Consider the following 18,036-nt stretch of genomic DNA (forward strand, 5'->3'; position numbering starts at 1 on the left):
CTGTTAGTCTCAAAACTAAGGCAAAACTAAGGGTGAACACAAAAACAAAAGGCAAAAAACAACATGAAGCGGAGCAGAAGACCACCACATCCTTGGGGTCGAGGCCAGAGTCCTCCAGGGCGGGGCAGAAGACCACCACAAGCGTGTAGTCAGGGCGAGAGCCCCCCAGGGCGGAGCAGAAGACCACCACAACCATGTGGTCAGGACGGAAGCCCCCCAGGGCGGAGCAGAAGACCACCACGTCCTTGTGGACGAAGCCAGAGTCCTCCAGGGCGGAGCGAAAAGCCACCACAACTGTGTGGTCAGGGCAGAAGGCCCCCAGGGTGGAGCGGAAGACCACCACAGCCATGTGGTCAGGACCAGAGCCCCCCAAGGCGGAGCAGACCTCCGTGCGGCTGGACCAACGGGACGACGAAACTCTGGTAATCCCCTGGTGTCCTTACTGGACTCCAGAAGATTGGTGCTGGCCTGACACTGCTCATGAAGATCATTGGTGACTTGCCTTTGTTCATGAAGATCAGAGGTGACTTGCCTTTGTTCATGAAGATCAGAGGTGACTTGCCTTTGTTCATGAAGATCACCGGTGACTTGACTCAGTCCCTGAAGATCACCGGTGACTTGACTCAGTCCCTGAAGATCACCGGTGACTTGACTCAGTCCCTGAAGATCACCGGTGACTTGACTCAGTCCCTGAAGATCAGCGGTGACTAGCCCTGACTCTGGAGGATCAGCGGTGACTAGCCCTGACTCTGGAGGATCAGCGGTGACTGGCACCTGACTCGACTCTGGAGAGTTCACTGGAGGGTCCACGGGCACCTGACTCGACTCTGGAGGGTCCACGGGCACCTGACTCGACTCTGGAGGGTCCACGGGCACCTGACTCGACTCTGGAGGGTCCACGGGCACCTGACTCGACTCTGGAGGGTCCACGGGCACCTGACTCGACTCTGGAGGGTCCACGGGCACCTGACTCGACTCTGGAGGGTCCACGGGCACCTGACTCGACTCTGGAGGGTCCACGGGCACCTGACTCGACTCTGGAGGGTCCACGGGCACCTGACTCGACTCTGGAGGGTCCACGGGCACCTGACTCGACTCTGGAGGGTCCACGGGCACCTGACTCGACTCTGGAGGGTCCACGGGCACCTGACTCTACGCTGGAGGGTCAGCTGAGAGTCTCATCCTGTGCAGCGGCGCTGGGCAAGCAGCCATCTTGGGCCATGACTCTGGACAGGCGGCCATCTTGTACTGTGGTGCTGGGCTGGCGGCCATCTTGTACTGTGGTGCTGGGCTGGCGGCCATCTGGGGTTGTGGTGCTGGACTGGTGGCCATCTTTTACTGTGGCGCTGGACCGGTGGCCAATTTGGGCATTGGCGCTGGGTTAGCGGCCATCTTGTGCTGTGGCGCTAGGCTGACGGCCATCTTGGGCTGTGGCGCTGAACCGGTGGCCAAAGTGGGCATTGGCGCTGGGCTGGCGGCCATCTTGTACTGTGGCGCTGGACTGGTGGCCAATTTGGGCATTGGCGCTGGGTTGGTGGCCATCTTGGGCTGTGGCGCTGGAACGGTGGCCAATTTGGGCATTGGCGCTGGAACGGTGGCCAATTTGGGCATTGGCGCTGGGTTAGCGGCCATCTTGTGCTGTGGTGTTTGGCTGGTAGCCATCCTGGGCAGTGATGCTGGACTGGCGGCCATCTTGGGTTGTGGCGCTTGGCTGGTAGCCGTCCTGGGCAGTGGTGCTGGACTGGCGGCCATCTTGGGTTGTGGCGCTTGTCTGGTTGCCATACTGGGCAGTGGTGCTGGGCTGACGACCACCCCGCCGGAAGAGACAGAAGTGGCTGGGGCATCCCACCGAAGCCGATGCTGCAGGTAGCGCACGAATTCCCAGAATTCCAGTGTCTCTAACTGCGCCATCTCCTCCTGAGACACTGGATCATCCAGCCTGCCATTAAAATAGTCTTTAAGGGCTACGTTATTGTATCCCATGCCCTCGGCCAGGGACCAGAACACCTGTGCCAGGGCACCCACCTCATTGCCCTCTTGGCGGAGGGCAATCAACTTCAGATACTTCGCCCTCCGCTCCGCCATCCTGGCTGGGGAGCGGTAAAAAGACATACCGCTGGTTCCTTGCATGACGGAGTCCTTCTGTCACATACGGTGTTACAGATAACACAGGAGAGGGAACCAATTGCAGGTAAGTCCTTTATTTGAAGGGTAATCCAAAGGGGTAAACAGTCCAGGCAGGGTCAAAACCAGAATATCCAAACATAACATAAACCAAACAAGAAGACAAGGCAAGGCAAGGGCAAGAACTGACGGACATGAATTAACATTCAACAAGGAACATTAAACAAGGACTCCGTAACACAGACTCAGACAGACCGGGTATAAATACACAGAAGGATAATGAGGGAACAGGAGACAGGTGGGGAACAATCAATACTCAACTGGAGGAAAGTGACCAAATAAGGGAACAGGAAGTGATAAGGTGACAGACACCGTGAGAAAGGAGGACCCCTAGTGGAAACCCAGGGAACACAACCCAGACACTGTGACAGTTCTATCACATTACATTTTTCAACCTGAACAAACCTTGCCTTGTCATAAAAAGGCAAAATTATCTGAGATTTAACCGGTTTACTACATCAACAATACGTATTTATTTATTGACAAACTACACAACATTAGAAAGGTCAAAAGTCATGAGTCAACCTCCATTTTGTTTAAATATAGTGACAATTTTTGTCAGTAGGTACGCAAAATCGAAAACAAAGTCCGTATCTTTTAAGAAACAATGGTATAATTTCCTGGCTTTATGATTTTTCCTGGATATTTATGCACATTGGTAGCACTACAACATATTTAGCAGACAAAGGTTTTTCAAATATTTTAGTTAATATTGACCCACACTTTGTGTACATCCAAGACACCAAGGGTGGTTAGCATGATACTGTTTTTCCCTTGGTAGATGGCGTATATATATTAACATGAGAACAGAAGTTTTATGTAAAGTGTACAGAACTGGCTCATGAGCAGATTCCTGCAACTTGGCCAAGCAATGTGTCTTCACACACTACACATTACCACTCCAGGCCGCCTGTGACTATGACACAACTGTTCCAGCAGCGTAAACAGACCACACATTGACCACATGCCATTCAAACCAGCCACTGCTGTTTGGCGGCAGCCAAGAGTACAGCCTCAAGGGAAACCGTTTGGATGGAGAGATGGGTGAAGTGTCCACTAGGGACTCATTCAGCCCTTTAAGCCCCTCCCACCATCATTACACCCCACACAAGTTGTACATTGACAAAGTAAAAGTTAATTTATCACATTATTTTCACTAATCCTGCGGTTGCAGGGGATGGTGTATACTAGGTTCGTGTGCCATCCAGAATTGAGAATGGCTTTTAAATTGTAATTCAGAGAAAGTTAGGGAAGAAGGGGATGAGTGACAGAAAGGATGTAACAACAGGAACAGAGAGGAGAGGTGAGAGAGTTGAAAAGTTGAAGCAAAGACAGATAGAGGCAGAGGGAAAGAACAATATGGGAAAGAATGACAGATAAGGAGAGGAAAGGATGGATAGATTGACAGCGGATGGCTGAGGAAGAAGGGCAAAAGGGCAGTTATGTGCTGGTAGCCCGAGGTGTTCTCCTACTTCAGACGCCTGATGGATGGAGGAGGCGGTAAACGAATGAATAAAGAATGAGAATTTCAGATGAAAGTTCTCTCCAGGAATAACAGATTCTCCTCCATCAACACATTCCGACCTAAGACAGATAGTGACTAAGGTGAGAAAGCTGAGGAATCTTTTTAACTTACTTTCTAACAGTAGCGATTGGCGACTTACTAACAAACATCTGTCCATTTACCCAGGAGGTGCGGCAATCAAGCTCCTAAAAGAACATAAAAAGTAACAAAAGTCATTCAACTAACAAATTAGCCAACTAACTAACATATAACCATCCAGAACAAAGAGTCAGTCAAGCTCCTAAAGGGAGCTTTTACGTCCTTTTATGTGCTTTACTGCTTCTTGTCCTGAAGAGATAGTTAGTTAGATACATTGTATCATAAAAAGCAGCACAACTAACCACCTATTCAGGACAAGAAGCCGTAAAGCCCATAAAAGTATGATAAAAGTAGTCCAACTGATTAGCCAACTAACAAATACATCTAGGACAAGGTGCAGTAAAACTCCTAACTGACATAAAAATATTAATCTAGTTAACTATCAACTAACTAACTAACATCTATCCAATTCAAGAAGCAGTAAAGCTCATAAAATGACAAATCATCATAAAAGTACTAACTGACTAACTATCTAGGACAAGAGGCAGTAAAGCTTGTAAAATTTAGTAAATTAAGTTAACTACCAACTAACTAACTAACCAACCAGCCAACCAAAATCTATTCATACAGGATAAGTATCAGTAAAGGATATAAAAGTATACAGTCTAATTAACTAACTTCTATCCATCCAGGACGAGAGGTAGTAAATTCCCTAAAAGATGGATAAGTATCATAAAAGTAGTCCATAGTTAACTATGTACCAACTAAGTAACTAACCAATTAACCAACCAAAATGTATTCATCTATCCAGTATCAGTAAAGCACATAAATGTAGTCTAATTAACTAAAACTAATTAACTACTATCTATTCAGGGCGAGTGGTAGTAAATTCCCCAAAAGACTAACTAGCCAACCACCTATCTAAGAAAAGGTGCGGTAAAGCTTGTAAATTACATAAAAGTAGTTATCTACCAACTGACCAACCAAATCTATCCATCCATCCATCCTGATAAGTAGAATCAAATTCCTATAAGGACATAAAAGTAGCCCAACTAACTAACTAAACATATTCAGGATGAGATTCGAAAGTATATTATTATATTCAAAGTATTGAATTCAAAATTCAAAGTATATTATTATATTATGCCTTACCTTGAAACATTTCTACATGAAAAATGACTGTGTACATCTAAATAGGCATCTTAGCAAAACCAAGCCTAAAATAGCGGTTACCTTTCTAATGCATTATGGGAAAGATGTGTGCAACCAGGAATTCATTTGATTCCAGACCAGTATATTTTAAGGTCTCACTGCTCTACAGCCTGATTCTATTGTTTAGAGGATTTTTTTTCTGAAATAAATGCTCTCAAATCTCAGAGCTGTTGGCCAAGTAGTGCTTTCTATTTACAGGAGAGGTAGAATGAGAAAAGGAGTGGATGGATGAGAAAAGAGACAGATTACAGTCTGACAGTCCTTCTCTCCCATGGTTCAATTCTGCAAGCACTGAGAGATATCACAGGACAAGAGGATAAAAAAAGAAAAATGAAGATTAAGATGAGTGCTCTGGCCACTGCCTGGAAAAATGAAGGGATGAAAAAAAAGATAGAGGGGAAAAAAGAACAACGTGATGTTGAGTCTGGTGTAAGCCTAAAGGAATAGAACAAAGAGAATGAAACTGATAAAGAAAGACAGAACAAGAGAGAGAAGCATTGACATGCCACATTAATAAACCAGAACAGCAGAGAGCAGAATGTGTCTCCATTATCAAGCAGTAAGACATACAGAAAGAGAGAGAGGACGGGAAGAGAGAGAGTCGATCATGATTAATCCACAGCCTGTCCTCTTTTAATAATCTCTCTTTTCACACTTGACACAGAAAACTGGTCTACATCAGCAGAAAATGTGAAGTCAGTCACTATACAGATGAATGTCATGAAACATGTCACCCCAAATTACAAGAAATTAATAATGTAAGAAATAAGGATTTTTAGATTTTACTCAAAAAAAAAAAAAAAAAGGTGAAAAATGTAACATTTTTAGGTCTGTTAACACTGTGCCATTGACAGATATCATGGGTATCATAACTAAAACTACAACTGAAACTAAAATTAAAACCATGAAAAACATTTTACTTTAAATAAAATAAAAGTAAACTGATATAAAAAAAATAATGTACTACTATAACTGAAATAAAAATTACGGTAATAAAAACAACAGATGCATATTTAAAAACAAACTATTAAAAAATGTCACACACAAACACAAAAAGTACTGATTCAATACATTACTAAAAACTATAATACTATCCCAATGACACTAAATTAATAAACATAATAAATATATACATAATGCAATTATAAATCATTTTATTATATAATATTTAAATTATATTTATACACCATAGTGGCCTTTAATTTATGTTGATTTAATTTAATAATTAAAAAATCATACCTTAGTGAAATAAAAATTTTACAGTAATGAGAACCTACTGAGAATAATCAGTAAAAATACATAATTGCATTTTAATTTTTAAAAAATATTATCATCACATTACGGTATCCAGAATGTTTATTTCAAATAAATGAATAAATGGAGGCCACTATATTCACTTTTAACAGAGTTTTCCCTCTAAGCTTCTATTTAATAGTAAGGTAGTTGTTAAGTTTAGGTATGAGGATTAAGGGATCTAAAATATGATCAAGCAGAATAAAGCAGTAATATGCGTTTTATAAGTACTAATAAACAACCAATATGCTATAACATGCATGTTAATAATAGTTAATAATGAATGCGTTCCCTAATCTAAAGTGTTCCTATAGTGATTAATACATTAATGAATGTTTATATATATTAAAGATTTTTAAAATAACTTTTCTTGTTTGATTGTTCTTTGATTTTGGGGTAAATGTAACCTGGAGATGTAACCAGTCTTTGTGAAATTCACCCCTATGCTTGCAACTATTTGATATTGTGATCCATTTGAATCTTTAAAGCTGGCTTGATCTCATTCCGCTCTGTAAATTGATCACAACAGCTTTTAAGTATTTAAACACTATGCTAAATGCGAGAAAGTGAAGCTGAATAAACAAAACCCTGCCTTTCTGAGAGCCTTCTGACAGAAAATAGGGCACTTTCATATTTATTTAAGCGCTGGGCTCAGATCCAGAGAAATCCTGTGAGAGTTTGAGACAGAAAGAAAGCTAAAGAGAGAGAGAGAGATGCCAGGCGCTTTGTGGCTTACCAGCAGCAACAGCAAACACACAGACATGGGCAGACTGTCATTCAAAAACCACAATCATGAGGGAGCGTGTGAGAGTGTGTACCAGAGAGAGGCAGGAAATAACTCACCGATCACACTGTCACATTTAGATACGACTGAGACGGCAGTTTACGAAACCAAATCAGGTTGAGCACCTCCAGCGCTCAGTGAAATATCTGGTTAGCCACTGTGGAGTGTTTATCTCTCAATGATTCTGAACTGTGCTATAATGACTCTACTGCCATTTAATTCCTTATTTATGGTGCAATTAAGATATAAAACTATGAAACATGAAAGGTGAAGAATACCTTGCTAAGTTTGTTGAATATGCTGTTCTGAAATGGGGAACGTCATTTTGTTTATTTTAAGCATAACCAAACAAACAAAACAATAAACAAATTGTTTTTCTAATAATACACCTCTTAATATTCTATATATATATATATATATATATATATATATATATATATATATATATGCGATGTTATTTCCCATAAGCATACAAACAACAACAGCAGCAACAAAAACATTGACATGTTCTACATTGATTTGATTGATTTTATTTGTAAGGCACCAGAAGCATTTCCTTACTGCAGAAATTTCAATTTATGTATAGTAAATGTTTATGTAGTTGTTTTGATATGGAATGAAGCTATTTTATAACACAATTATTTTTGCACTGTACGTTGTACAATACACATAAAATTAGGAGTTGAAAAACAAACAAAAATACTTTTATAGCACAGAATGCTTACAATGCTTTAAACAAATGGCAAAAGGCAAGCAACGAATTCTGGGAGGAGATGGCTGTCATAGGTTTAAGAAAGAAGGGATGGGGCGACAACCTGTTCTAAAGGGCCTCATGAGTAAAGAGTCCTCTAAAACACAGACATATCATTCCAGACTGACACAAAAGCATCCATTTGCACATAAAGCTGTAGGTCTATGTATAACGTACACATACAGTACACCTGCGGCCCATCTTTATAACAAAACACTTTGCATTTGGCTAGATCTGATCCTGAACTCTTAACAGTTATGCAGTAACCGCTAAATTTTTGTCCTTACTTTAACGAAAAAAGTGTCAATAGATAGATTTGAGCATATGTAGCAAGCCACAAGGATAAATCCTGGCACTTCTTTCATAAATACACTAGCAGAATAAAAGCAAAAACATTTCCCACAAAAAAAAAAAAAAAAAAAAGCATGAGAAGATTTGTTTTGAAAGCACTACGATATCATCAGGTGGCCTTTCATTTAAATTTTTTCTTATGTTGGCACTGTTTAACTTTTAACTGGAAAACAGAGCACTGTCCCATTAAGACGAGGTACAAGGAACCAGCTTCACTCCTGAATCTGATATGGTTTAACTATTTATGTTATAGAAGGTGTCCATAACTGCAACATTTGGACAAACCAAATCAAAAGCATCCATACAACCACAGTAAAAAAGCATAGACCTAGAAGGGAAAAAAAAGGTGTTAAGAGACTGGTTTGCATTTCCGGACTGGACCAAATAAGAAAACAGAGTAGATAAAGTGTGATGTGTACTTTGGCATAAAATGTGACATAATCTATGACTACTTGATGCTTACTCGGGACTGAATAAATGTTAGACCAATTATTTATTTTTGGGCAGGTCAAAAGAAGCATATTTTATATAATAGGTTTGCAAAAATCAACATAGGACACTTAAAATAGACCAACTCCAAACTAATATGACCCTGAGGGTGTTAGTGTGGACTTGCTATGGACTTACTGCCCCCTCTTGGTAGAATTACATACTACATAATACAACATGACACTGGGAGACTGAATAAACAAAACTGCAAAACTTAGCCTTTGCCTTAAGACAACTTAAGGTAACATACAGTGCTAGAAGAATTTTTTTTTTTTTTTTTTTTTGGGAGGGCTTGTTATAAATCATACTTATGATTTCACATACTTCCTGTTCCTGTAGTGCTATCAAAACAGTGAATAAAAATGTTTAAAGAAGGAGCTCCCTATTTCTTATTCTCACAACTTGCCTTCTAAGAAAAACAAGACTCTCACCATGTAGACGATCAACACTACTATAAAAAAAGACTGAAAATATATTTTAAACAGCACTCCTTTTCACTTGGTGAGCAGGTTAGCTAGCATCTCAAGGGATTCATCTGATATTATCTGTCTAAGACAGCACAACAGCTTCCAAGCACATTAGAAATCAGGCAAATGGGTAGATTGATATACAGTACGTTGAAGGGCGTAGTACAAATGTTCTTTCTTCATTTCAAAATAGTTCATCAAGCAGTTTAAAGGGTAAGTTCACACCTAAAATGGAAATTCTGTCACCATTTACTCACCCTTGTGTCCTTCCAAACCTGCATCACTGACTAGGTGAAACACTAGAGGAGACATTAAAATGAAAGCGAATTGTGACCTCAGCTATGAAGCAAAATTTCCAGAAGATAATATCTTTAATTTCCTAAGTTTCTCACTCAAAAAGCTTCAAAACACCTGGAATATAGTACACGAGTCATATGGATTAGTTTTGTGATACTTTTCTAATGATTTTTGTTCTTGACTGCTTTGGTCCCCATTTACTTTTATTGTATGGAAATGAGCAGCGCAAACATTCTTCAAAACATCTCCTTTTGTTTCCACAGAAGAAACCGTCAAACAGGTTTGGACTGACATGAAGATCATTTACAAAACCTTGACCTCCAACGTCCTCTCTTTTATTCCATACAGTTACATTGAATGGTGAGCACAGCTATCAAGCAAAATTTAAAGTGAAATGACTTTAATTTTTGACTTTAATGACTGAAATTTCTCACACAAATGGCTTCAGAACATTTGGAATATAATACATGAATCATATGGACTAGTTTTTGAATATCTTTTTTTTTTTTAAGTTAAACTAAACTGGTCCATATGACTCGTGCTATATTCCAAGTGTTCAGAAGAAGTTTTTGTGAGAAATGTAAGTTATTTACTATAAATTTTGCTTGCTGCCTGTGGTCACCATTCACTTTTATTGTACGGAAAGGAACAGCACAAACCTTCTTCAAAATAGCTCCTTTTGTGTTCCACAGACGAATACAAGTCAAACACGTTTGGAAAGACAAAAATTAAACAAATCCTCATTTTAACTTGAACTGTCCCTTTAAGGTAGGAAAGATGCAACAGCCATGACTTCGAACATAACACCAATCCTTTAAACTCTAAATGGATTATGCCACGGTTACGTTTTTAGATTCAAAGTTGCTTTTAGTCTCAGAATTACTGCCTGGGGCCAAAGTGCTTTTGACTCCGTTATTGTAGATTGTGGCTTTAAAAGGTGAAAGATTTTAAAAGGAAGAGAGTGAGCAGAAAACAAAAAACAAAAAAAAACAAAAAAACTGAGGAATTATTACTAAAGGGTCGATGGTCCATTAACTGTCGCACCATTTTGTAGACCATTTCCACAACGATCGTAAGAAATATACAATATATATATATATAGATATATACATATACGCAGGCAAGAAATAGTGTAAATAAAATCAAAATCAAGCTTCCGTAACACAATAAAAAGGTGGATTGGTATAAATACATACAGAGAGCTGGTGGAATAAACCAGAACGAATGACATTAGGCATGTGAACACAGTAGCAATTTAGAGGGAAGGTAGAAAGATGGAAGGAAAGTGGAAAACAAAGAAAAAGAAAATGGGAAACAAGTGCCTCTGCTCTACATGGAGCTCTGGATTATGATTGGATGAAGGAGCAGGTTTGGCGGGTGACTAGTCGGACTTGTCTCCGTCTTCCTCGCGGTGGCTGTCGGAGGTCTCACGTGTGCTCTTATCCTCCTTGGCCAGCTGGGCCTGAGAGGCCAGGATGCTGGAGAGGGAGAAGAGGCCAGAGCTGGAGGTGACAGCGGGGAGGCCGGCCGGTTGGCTGAGGCCGAGAGGAAGAGGGGTCATGGGCAACGCCAGCCCCTGCAGCTGAGAGAGCTGGTGAGCCTGGAGCTGCTGCTACAGAACACACACAGTGTTGTTACCTACGTCATTTCTTAGCTAATTTTTACTTCACTATAAAACATTACTGTAAAATATAGTTACAACTCTAAAGTATTACTGGATGAACCACAAATAAAGCCATAAATTAGCAAATTCTAAATTAATGAATCAAATCTATATATACACATTACCATTCAAAAATGTGGGGCTCAATTAAGTTTTTTTTTTTAATAATAAATATGGCATTTTTAAAAACCGGATATTTTATTTATAGTTCGATTACGGATATTTCACGTCATGTTCGAATGCATATTCGAATATCGAATAAAAAGTGACAGCCCTAATGCAGAAACTGAACAAAGATGACAGTAAAGACATTTATGTGTTACAAAAAGATGTTTCAAATAAATGCTGTTCCTTTGATCTTTCTATTCTAAAGGTTGCTGAATCAATTTTTATTAGTTAATTTATTTTAGAATTTATATTTGTAGTATTAATAAATTTGCACGGTTTTTCTACTTTGTATTGTTTGTTGCGTTATTTTCACTTGTACGAAGCAAAAGCTGCAGATATTTTCAAAATATGAATGTATAGTTGTCATGCCAATAAAGCATGCTAGAATTAAAACTTAAATTTATAAGAGACAGAATTAACAAATTCAAAGCCATATAAATGCAAACATGACTATTAAACAATCCCTACAGCAACACACAATAAAATCGTTAATAGTGCCTTTCGTTAAACATAATTAGACTGCCATTAATTAATATGCATTTCCATAAACAAAACCTACTGTACAAACCTGCATTTGGGCCCACATGAGCCACACACACACACACACACACACACAGTTTGTTTACCCGTATTATGGAGTTCATCTCTGGTGGGGTGACCTGTTTGGCTCTCTCTATCGCCCCCAGAACCTGCTGTTGGTGCTGAAATAGACACACACAAAAATCACATCACATCTTGTACAACATGTTCCAACATTCACACTAATCATTGTGAACATAATCATGCATTTACACTATAAATACCTGCCCTCCAAAACAGTGCACCGAGCCCTTAGGCTGTATAGATTTTATAGGGATGTAAAGATTTTACAATATAATCTGTTCAAATCAGTTATATATGCATAAATATGCAATATCATGAATAAGATGACAAATCAAACTAACTGTGAGCCTTTAAGAAAGGCATAATGCTATAAACGACATGTTGAGGTAACGCTGCTATCTCTCTGTACCTCTTGAGACAGGTAAGGCAAGACTTGACCACAGATCCCATTTAATCTCTTCACGATCTCTGCCTGCAGGGAGAAACACACACGCACACACACTTCTGTTCAGCAAATTCTTCCCTTTTAAAGTCGTCACAAATCCCTACAGTAGCTCAGATGCAAAAATATAAACAGTCCTTCTTGTCAGAGTACATAATTGACTACAAATACAAAAAATCCAATAATAATAATGATATATAATCAAATAATTCGAATGTTTAGTAAAGATCATGTTCCATGAAGATACTTAGTAAATTTTATACTGTAAATATATCAAAACTTGATTTTAGATTAGTGATTACATTGCTAAGAATTCATTTGGACAACTTCAAAGGTGATTATTTTTTTGCACCCTCAGATCTATGCTAAATATTGTCTGATCCTAATAAACTATACTTCAATGGAAAGCTTATTTATTTATTAAAAACTGACACTTAAGACACTTATATTTACTACTGACACACTACAGCAAAAGATAGAAATAATTGCCTTAAAACCATTTTATTTTTTTGGTGAAAATACTAGTGGCCTAAGACTTTTGCAAATTACTGTATGTGTGTAAAATACATATTTAGCTACAAAAAAAAGGACAAAGATATTATGAATGGAAAGCTCTTATCAGGAAAACGTGAAATTTCTGAATACTGAAAATGCCTTTGAGAGCGTGAAAGAGAAAAACTGTAAAAAAAACATGCAGTGGGACAAAGAGAGAGGCAACAATAACCCTGTTTCAAAAGCCTGCCATGTTGACACTTCAGAGAGAGAGAGAGAGAGAGAGACAGAGAGAGAGAGAGAAAAATGACTGCATACCAAACACTGGCATGCTTTATTCTTTGCATTCATGCCCTGTATTTCTGTCTTGCACACACTCTTCTGTGCTGGCTGACTTTTTAAAAACATATTTCACCTGTGCCACATAAAGGGGCAGGGACTGATGAATTGTGCTCGTGAGACTGGAGCAGTGGCAATGGTGCGTGCCTAGATTTCCACATGCAGTCAGTCAGTCTAACTAAGTGTCGTCCACATACAGATGATTCTATAGACATTACAAGGTTCTGAAGAGCCACACTCATTGCTGCATTTCTTATTTTGTGGAAAATGAAGCAATTTCACTCACTGCATCATTCAGATATCTTTATTTATATATTTATAAAAAATATATGATCACAATTTAAATTAACTGTTTTGAATTTAACATTTTCTGCATCATTACTCCAGTCTTCAGTGTCATATGATCCTTCAGAAATCATTGGCATGATTTGCAGCAGAAGCGTTTCTTTTTATTATCAATGTTGAAAACATCCTTTTTTTTGTGTGGAAACAGATTTATTTATTTTTTCAGAAGAAAATCTTAAATTATATTTGAAATAATTTGTTTTGTAAATAATTTTGAGAAATATATATATATATATATATATATATATATATATATATAACCTTTACAAAAAATAAATCACAAAATGTAATAGCAGGTCAGGCACAAAAAGTCAAAAAAGTTACTTCCTATGGACTGAAATTTTCTTTTACATTTAATTTAGCTGTCCATCAAATGTGTCCCATATTCATTAAAAATATATCCCAGCTACCATGCCCTAGAAAGTGTAGTCACAAAGCTGGCCATGAATAAACCAATTTTCATAAATTGTTAAGGCATATTTTGATACCCCACTGACACTTTTGTGCACAGACTAAAGCACCAGCATTCAAAAACGTGAAGCAAAAGTGATGAAGATAAAAAAATCTGAGCATGTAAACTAACTCTCAGGGATGTGCGTTATTCATCATATTAGACAAACTCACCTGCTTGTGCATTTCGATGTTCAGCCCATAGGACATCTCATAGTACTGCAAAGAAATAAAGCAAGTCAGACATAAACGTGCTGTATTACAGCTTTAATACACAGAACTGAACATCTAGGACCTCAGCGTAACATGTGCGGCGTACTGGTGCGTAGTACGTGCTGAAGTGTTAGCCTCACTCATCATCAACACGTCTACGAGCAGTGCAACACACGCTCGGCCGCTGAACAAGACCAGGGAGCATCAGTGATGGAGCCAGAGTTAGATCAGGGTCGGCTTTGCCAAGCAGCAGTAGGTCCCTAAAGCAATTACCACCCACGCAAAGCAGACGCCTACCCTCCCCATCTTCCAGCGGGTGCGGACAGAGAGGGGGAACCCGATAGGCTATTAGAGGGAGGGAGGGAGCTCTGGCTGATGTGCGTGAGAGCAACGCCGCACAGATTAAATGAGATTAAGCCGCTCGACGGATCAATTAGAGGCAGAATATCAGACGGCAACATGAGGCTCGAGCCGGAGACAACACGGTTAGAGCAGAGGGGAGGGAATATCACCGGGGGGATGGAGGAGAAGAGAGAGCAGAGTATATGGACAAAAGAAAGAACGGCAGACAAGGTAGAAAAGGAAGGGATGGGGGTGGAGGACCAGGGAGTAGATTAAGTCAGATCATACAAGATGGAGATGAATTTAAACTGAAAGATTATTTGAGAAAAATAGAATTTGATGCCAGCTTCTTTAAAAAAATGTACTTGCATTAAAAATAAATGATAATATAAAAATATAATATAACAATATAAAATAATATAAGACTGTGAGAACTGCCAAATATAAGACCTGATAATAAATAAATAATTACAAATATATAACATAATATAAAAAACATAATATAACAATAATCAAAGTTGAAAAAAATTAACCACTAGATATACATATAAACAAATGCATATAAAAAAAAAAAAGGTTTTTATTTGTAAATAAATAAAACAAAAAATATATATATAGAAAAATCATCACATATTGAAAACATACACAATTACAACTAAGCCATTTGTGAAAAATAAATAAATATATATATATACACATATATATACATATATATATATATATTAGGGGTGTAACGGTACGTGTATTCGTACCGGACCGTTTCGGTACAGGGCTTTCGGTACGGTGCACGTGTGCACTGAATGCAATATTTTGTTTGCGGAACATATACATTTTCGTGTTTCCAAACGAACATATTAAGTGGCGGATATTAGTCTGCCGTTTTTGCTGTTTGTCAGTTGCGTGATGGCTGCTTTGCGTTTTCTGTGTCTTTACACACCAGAATCGTGCCTGACGCGGCGCTGGCGCACTGCTGCTACTGTAGGTGACATAGAAGGAGACCGCCGACAGACCAGGATCTTGTCTTCACGACAACAATATATATACTTCATGTTGAGCATAAATATAAAGCCTACTGATAAAGGACACTGTCAACAGTATTGACGGCAAAATAGACTATGTTTGACAGGTGCAATATGCCAGTGTGTCACCGGCCTAAGGTTTTCAATAGGCATCACGAGAGTGTGAACATCACTACAACTAGGAAAAAAATGACCGTAATTCAAATGCAGCTCCCGTCTGCATTTAAACAGACCTTTGCTCTTAATTCCGATCGGGCCAACGCTATAACGAAATCTGAGCAGGTCTAAAAACTGAAACTGTTGATGCTGCACTTCACACTTTGGCAAAGTTATATATATATATTTTAAATGTGAGCAGGCCTACAAGCTGGGATTGGTAATGCTGCACTGTAATCATGGTTATTTATTTATATTTTTCATATTTTATTATATGATATTGGTTTGAGACAGAGTATTTTATTTAGTGGAGAACTTTGCAGCAGTATTTTATTTCTTTTTTATTTTTTTATTTTATATATTTTATTAAAAAGTATTTAAAAAAATACAAATTGTAAACACGTTGTTAAAAAAAAGTTTATAGTAATAAACAACCTGCAGTTTAATGTTTGCATTTCTTTCCCTTACTGTACCGAGGTACGTACCGAACCATGATTTTTGCTTACCGTTACACCCCTAATATATATATATATATATATATAATTTCTAAGAGCTAATGTTTTTTGTAATTAATCAAATAAATATAACATAATAAACAACCATATCATAAAGAACATAATAAGACTAAGAGCTGTCACATAAGAACTCTAAACTGAGAAATAATATATAATAACAACTGCCATTTGTAAATAAATAAAAACTAAATCATATAATATAATGTAATAATGTAAAACTGCAAGAATCACTTAACTGAAAAAACACATACATATATATATATGTATATATATACATATGTATATATATATATACATACATATATATATATATATATATTGTGTGTGTGTGTATATATATATATATATATATATATATATATATAGACACACACACACACAAACACACAAACTACAAAGTTGTTTGTAAATAAGTAAATATACTATAATAATAAAAAGTAATATTATAAAGAACCATCAGATTTGAAATAAGTAAATAATTAAACAAGTAAATAAAGAAAACGTAATATAACTTTCTTTAGTAAAGTTGCCTAGAATACCAAGTGAGCCCAGCTATGCCACTGATGTCCCCTTTAAAAAAAAAAAAATAAATTCAGATGCATGACGCCTCCGGGTGGACAGGAGGTACAGAATGGTAATAGAGCAGCAGAAAAGACAGTGCAGAGGCAGACAGAGGATAAGACACAATGGAATCAGACAGGTAAGGGCTAGGTTAGTTTCTGGCGGATGTGAATATGTTCCGGCACATCTAGCCTAAGGCACGTCCCACTGGAGGAGAGCACGTTCTGTGCAGACTTACCATGATATAATGACGTTGCATTTCTGACTTCTCACTGGCCAGCTTGTCGCATTCGAGCTTCAGACTGGAGAGAGAAAAGAAAGACTGGTCAATGGAAGAAAAAAAAAATGAAGACACCAGATATTTTTAAGATTTTGGGCTTCTTTACATTCTATTGGTACTGGAGTCTATAAATAGAGAGAAGAATTTAATGTTAATAAACTAAATAAATAAATAAAATAAATAATAAAATAAATCCTTAGTAATCCTTAGTGTGTTTTTATAGTTTTTATTAGTAGGAATCGTATTATTATTATTATTATCTTATCAGGAGTTTTGTACATTTTTGAGCATCACACGCAGTTACACATTGTCGGTTAAAAACAAGAAAGTGGCTGGTAAAAACATTGAGTGGCTGGTAGATTTTGAAATCCACCAGCGACAAAAAAGTTAATTTCCATCCCTGATATATATATATATATATATATATATATTTTTTTTTTTTTTTTTAGTTAGGCTTTTTTTTTTAACCCAAATCAGAACCCCAAATCAGCCACATTAAAAAAAAAAAAAAAAACTTCGCTAATTTGTAAAAATACATAAATAAATAAATAGATAGATAGGAAACACTTTAATTAACTGGAGAAAGAAATGATTAGACAACATTAAATCAGTCAAATATTTGTGTGATCAATTCATGGATAAAATTTAACAGATGTTTGGCTTAATTTCTTTATATATATAATGTATAGATATAAAATGTTATTTATACATAACATATATTATATTTAAGAGAAAGTGTCAGTACTGGATTTTCATACAATGCCGAATGGAATCGAACCAGAATGTCCCATTTGAGCACCGCAGCTAATCTAGCCTTTCAAGACTCATTACTGCTTTTGTTCCCAAAGGAAACCAAAACTTGATTTAAAATTTTCAGCATGTTGGGAAATCCAATTAGAAGTTCCATGTGGAAAAGAGTGTTGCATGAGAAAATGTAAGGGTGAAAACAAGCCAAGAAACCATAACTGATCTATAGATAAAAAATAAAAATAAAAAAAGTGCCACGACATACTAGAG

General features: G+C 37.7%; 1 protein-coding gene across 2 annotated transcripts in view; it reads right to left on the minus strand.

Annotated features, from left to right (window-relative positions):
- Positions 1–9,901: 9,901 nt before the first annotated feature.
- LOC132131992 (TLE family member 5-like) overlaps positions 9,902–18,036 on the minus strand; it is a 32,725-nt gene continuing 24,590 nt past the window's right edge. Inside the window, exons 3-7 of one of the 2 annotated variants that reach the window (XM_059544200.1) lie at positions 16,978–17,041; positions 14,108–14,152; positions 12,275–12,337; positions 11,889–11,963; positions 9,902–11,040 (exon numbers count right to left, since the gene is read on the minus strand). In XM_059544200.1, the coding sequence (XP_059400183.1) occupies positions 10,813–11,040; positions 11,889–11,963; positions 12,275–12,337; positions 14,108–14,152; positions 16,978–17,041 (475 nt within the window). In that variant the 3' untranslated portion in view covers positions 9,902–10,812. Of the gene's footprint in view, positions 11,044–11,888; positions 11,964–12,274; positions 12,338–14,107; positions 14,153–16,977; positions 17,042–18,036 lie in introns of both variants that reach the window. The other variant, XM_059544199.1, reaches the window with a different exon arrangement.

The sequence above is a fragment of the Carassius carassius genome, chromosome 48 (assembly GCF_963082965.1).
Source record: "Carassius carassius chromosome 48, fCarCar2.1, whole genome shotgun sequence".
Taxonomy (NCBI): domain Eukaryota; kingdom Metazoa; phylum Chordata; class Actinopteri; order Cypriniformes; family Cyprinidae; genus Carassius; species Carassius carassius.